The sequence below is a fragment of the Gavialis gangeticus genome, unplaced genomic scaffold, assembly GCF_001723915.1.
Source record: "Gavialis gangeticus isolate Ggan-Ray unplaced genomic scaffold, GavGan_comp1, whole genome shotgun sequence".
Classification (NCBI taxonomy): Eukaryota; Metazoa; Chordata; order Crocodylia; family Gavialidae; genus Gavialis; species Gavialis gangeticus.
The window spans coordinates 34135733-34140097 of NW_017729034.1; the positions used below are offsets into that span (position 1 = coordinate 34135733).

Here is a 4365-nt window from a genome sequence, read left to right on the forward strand (position 1 = left end):
ATGGCACTCTCTTGATGCAAAGATTGTATATTCTCCAGATCTTCCTTTAAGAGCCTTGGACCTGACACTCTAAGAGAGGTTAATTGAGATGGAATTTAAGGGGCATTGAATTTATTGTAACATTTCTTCCCATTACTGAGAATACTCTGGCAAGAGTGTGCAGGCTGCACAACGCATGCTTTTCAAGGCTCTGAGAAATGAATAGGTAGATAGTTTAGCCTATGGTTGCCAGTGACAACATATTCTAAAGGGAGAAGCTCCAGCAGTGGAGGAGGTCCCAGGGATTACAACCACCCCACACTTACCTCAGGTGGAAGAAGAAGCACAGCTGGAGCCTGAAGCGCCTTGCCGTCTTTCCTCAGTGAGTGCTCTGTCCAGATTGGTAGTCAGGGAGCTCAAAGCAGTACTTTCAGCCCCGAATGAAGGAAGGGACTGCAGCTGATTCACAGTTAGTGAATTGAGTGAATTGATTTAAGTTGCTTTACTGTTGAAGGCTGTTAGCCAGTTAATGGAAGGAGCTGAACCCTGAATGAACAGCTGACCAAATAGCTGACCCACTGATTGGCTTCTGTCGAATCAATTAAAAGGGCCTAACCAGGACCCCAGTGGCGTAGAAAAGACTGCTATACTTGTAACAAGGGGTCATGCCCGAGTAGAAGAATTTGGATAATATCTAGGGGGTGGTAAGGGAGGCAGAGCGCCACAAAGAAATTCCTCCAACGGGCCCAGACTTATCAGCCAGCATAACCAGCTCCCACCTCGGAAAAAGGATCAGAAACATGGCAGGTGAGAAAGGCGACACAGGAGACCAGCTGTGATAGCATTGATCCTCCATCCTGGAGGCTGTCCTCCAGTAAGACGCTGGGCCGGAGAAGGCCTAGGCCATACAGTACCTACCCCCAACGCAGATATCCAAGGGAGGTATTCAGCTACAATAATAATGTGTCAATCTGGACTGATAGTATAATATTGCTTGTTATATCTTGCATTTGCTTTCTATCATTTTCAGTTATTTCCATTTATTCTTTCCTCATTATTATAGACAATTTAGGAAAACAAAGAGGAACAGGAGTTTCTTCACCTATAAATGATGATTTAAAATGTGTTGTATTTTTTGAGTCCTTTACTCAGCTGACTCTTTCACTTTTTTCATCACATGAAGAAGACTGCCATCTGGCTTTGCTTTGTGATCACTGATAAAGACAAATTAACTTAGTATACAGTCTGTAGTTTTGCACATTCCATGGCTATTAAAACTGTGTTGTCTGTTGTTAATAAAAATTTTAAAACTGTGTAAGTACGTTAGCATGACAAAACAATGCAACACAAGGGGTATATCACATCTAACTGCATATTTGTTTGTTTCTCTCTCTCAGGATAGAGAGGCCCAGAAAGATTTAGAAACTTTACTTCTGACACTGAAGCCATGATTAAAAGCACTTTTAAGTTTTCCTACTGTGAAGGTACTGTAGAAGATCAATGAGAAACTAGTCACAGGAGACTTTCAAAACTTGTTGAAGCCATGGAATAACACTCATTGATTTCAGTGGGATATGGTTCAGGTCTTTAAGCAGTTAGGATATGCAAATAATGTTTTCCAACTTTTTGAATCATAGCTTTATTTTTAATTTTTGGATCTAAGATTTGTTTTAAATGGTTGTTGCTGGAAGTTTATTTTTCTTACCATGAAGTCCACTGCTGGCAATGGACAGACACCGCAGAGGCTAGAATACAAAATGCATTAATCTGTGTTCTTTGAAGGATCAGTTAATCTGCAGCATTAGCACAGGATTGTGTGCAGCATTAGCTGCTTTGTTTTTACATTAAATTATATTCTTGTCAACTGATCTGTATAAATATTTGTGAATGTAAATAATGAAACATATTGTTATATGTGTGTTCCTCTGCTTTTACTCACAAAAATATGTAATCTTAATGAAATTAAGGAAAAAACTAGTCCTAAAAAATATTTTTTACATTTAACCTATTGGTGGCTTTACCTGGAAATGTGAAAAAATTACAAATCAGGTATTACATTTGTATATTATGTTACTTGAAACCTCTGCCAGTAAAATATTAAAACCAGACGAGTGAACTGAAGCATTTTGGCTAAATCTGTTACAATTTTGACTTGTCAGTCTGGAAAAAAAGAAGTTTGAGGCCTCTCAGGTATATGAATCCTGGGCAAGTCTCTTTACCTTCTTAGGGTGGTGTCAGATGGTCTTTTGCAACCCTTCTTACAACTATTATAGATCTTTTATGTGAGCTCTGTCTAACTTTGGTGCAGTGCTAGGGGATGAATGTGAGAAGTGATCAAGGGAAGTGATTCTTCTGTTCTGTTTAGTACTGGTGAGGCCTCATTTGAAGTAGTGATTATGAATGAGAGTGGTTAAGCAGAGCATTGGAACAAGATACTCAGAGAAATTACAGATTGTGCACCCTTTGAAACTTTCAAAAGCAGTTTGGAAAGACACGTGGCTGGGATGGTTTAGTCAGAGACGATCCTGCTTTGAGCAGGGGACTGAACTATGAGATCCCTTCCAGCCTTACTTTCCTATATGATGCCTATATATAGCCCTGGGGCCATGCACCATGCAGGCTGCATAAACAATCCCCCACTCCCAGCACGTGGCCCCCCCATGCAGCCTAGGCAATAGCACACTGTTCCCCTGCTCCCCCCGCACATTGCCCCCCACAGCATCCAACACATGGCAGCAAAAGGGTTGGCCACTGGGCCCCATGAGCCGCATATTAAATGCAAGCCTCCAGTTGGACAGTCCTGTTTTATTTCATGTATCAAACCAAGCGTTTATGGAAGAGCAGATATCTCAGACTTGTGTTCATTTGGAAACTGAATCAAGGCTCACTGAAGTTAGTAGATTCCAAATGTGTTCAAAAAAGCTTTAGATCAGTTTAATCTGAATTAAAGTATATAACCAGAACAAAGAAACAGTTTTTATAAATGTTAATTGAAACAAGATAGGTGAATGTATAAATCTTCTTGAATCCTTTGTTTGGTTGGAAAATGAGGTAATGAGTACCAATTGACTAATAACAAAAGAGTCTAGAACTCTATTGCTTTTAAAACCAATGGCATACCCCACTCTGTTTCTGAAGTCTGTGGTATTGCATATACAACTGCTGTGATTTTGGCCCTCAGTTTAGGACTGAATCCAGACCACACACCAGACTCACTAGTGCAGAACATTTACTATCATGTCACAAAACCAGCCCTCTAGAGAGTTTAGAAATGCGCATTACCGCTACCTTCAACAACTTGGCTTATTTTGTCATGCATGTGGATTAAATCTGTTCTTTAAATTAAAACCATTTCTTATGAAATTTTCACTTAAAATTACATTACCAAACTTCTTCAGAGCAGCTTTTCTAAACTAAATCACTGTGCTGTTTTAATTTTTTCACCAATATTATTTGTCTGTATGTAGGAAAAAAGGGTTTCAAAACTACCGTTGAATACAGCTCATTTAAGTAATTGCTTGTGAACTATGAACTATGGAAGTCCTTTGCACATCATTTTATTAAACAGTAATTTCCTCCTTAATAAATTCAGAAGTGTTCTCTCAGTTCTTTCTTTGTTTTTTTTTTACCAGTGACGATAGTGAGTCCATTAAGTACACAGAACTTTCTCTGGTTTTATTTTCTGTTTTGCCAATCTTGTGACATTTGAAATTACCAATTTTTTTCCTCAAACTTTGTTTATTAGTTCTCTGGTTAAAACCTTTAGACAGACTTCAGTCCTGAAGCTCTGTTCCTCAGACAATAAAAGCTTGGTAGTTCAGGAACACTGAACTACTATCCCTAGATAACTTTTACTCTGGTATTTCAGTGGAAGGAGTAGTAAATGGCCATACACTTCCCTTCACTTGTGAAAGCATCCAGGAGAGGAGCAAGGACTTCCTGAGGCCCACTCACAGTGGAGAGATGCTGATTTAACTTCTTTAACCCCATGGGGACCTGGAGATGGCATGGAAGAGTTAGGGGCACTACCAATATGCAGCTATGACTTCTTAATGTGATAACTAATATAGTTTCACTAGTCAATTGTCCATCAAGAATGACGGGGGTGGGTGGGGATGGAGCCCCGTGCCCCACCCCACCCCTGTCTGGGCCCACTCCCCCCTTCCCTCCTGCTGCTTGGAGTCTGGCCCATTCCCTAAACCCCCTGCCCCTGTGGCAGGGTGAAGGGAGGAGTGGACCTGAGCCCAATGCAGAGGAGGACTGGACCCAAGGGTGGGGAGAAGCCAGGCCGCCACAGCGGGGGGAGCAGCAGGCCTGGGCTGACCCGGTGGCAGGGGGACTGGAGGAGCGGGCTTAGGGCCAACGTGGGAGAGAGGGGAGGGGGGT

General features: G+C 41.3%; 1 protein-coding gene across 2 annotated transcripts in view; it reads left to right on the plus strand.

Moving 5' to 3' along the window:
- RMDN2 (regulator of microtubule dynamics 2) overlaps positions 1–3584 on the plus strand; it is a 77409-nt gene extending 73825 nt beyond the window's left edge. For both annotated transcript variants that reach the window (XM_019527160.1, XM_019527159.1), the window contains one exon: positions 1377–3584. In XM_019527160.1, coding sequence (XP_019382705.1) covers positions 1377–1430 — 54 coding nt within the window. In that variant the 3' untranslated portion in view covers positions 1431–3584. The remainder of the gene's footprint in view (positions 1–1376) is intronic.
- The last annotated feature ends 781 nt before the right edge of the window (positions 3585–4365 follow it).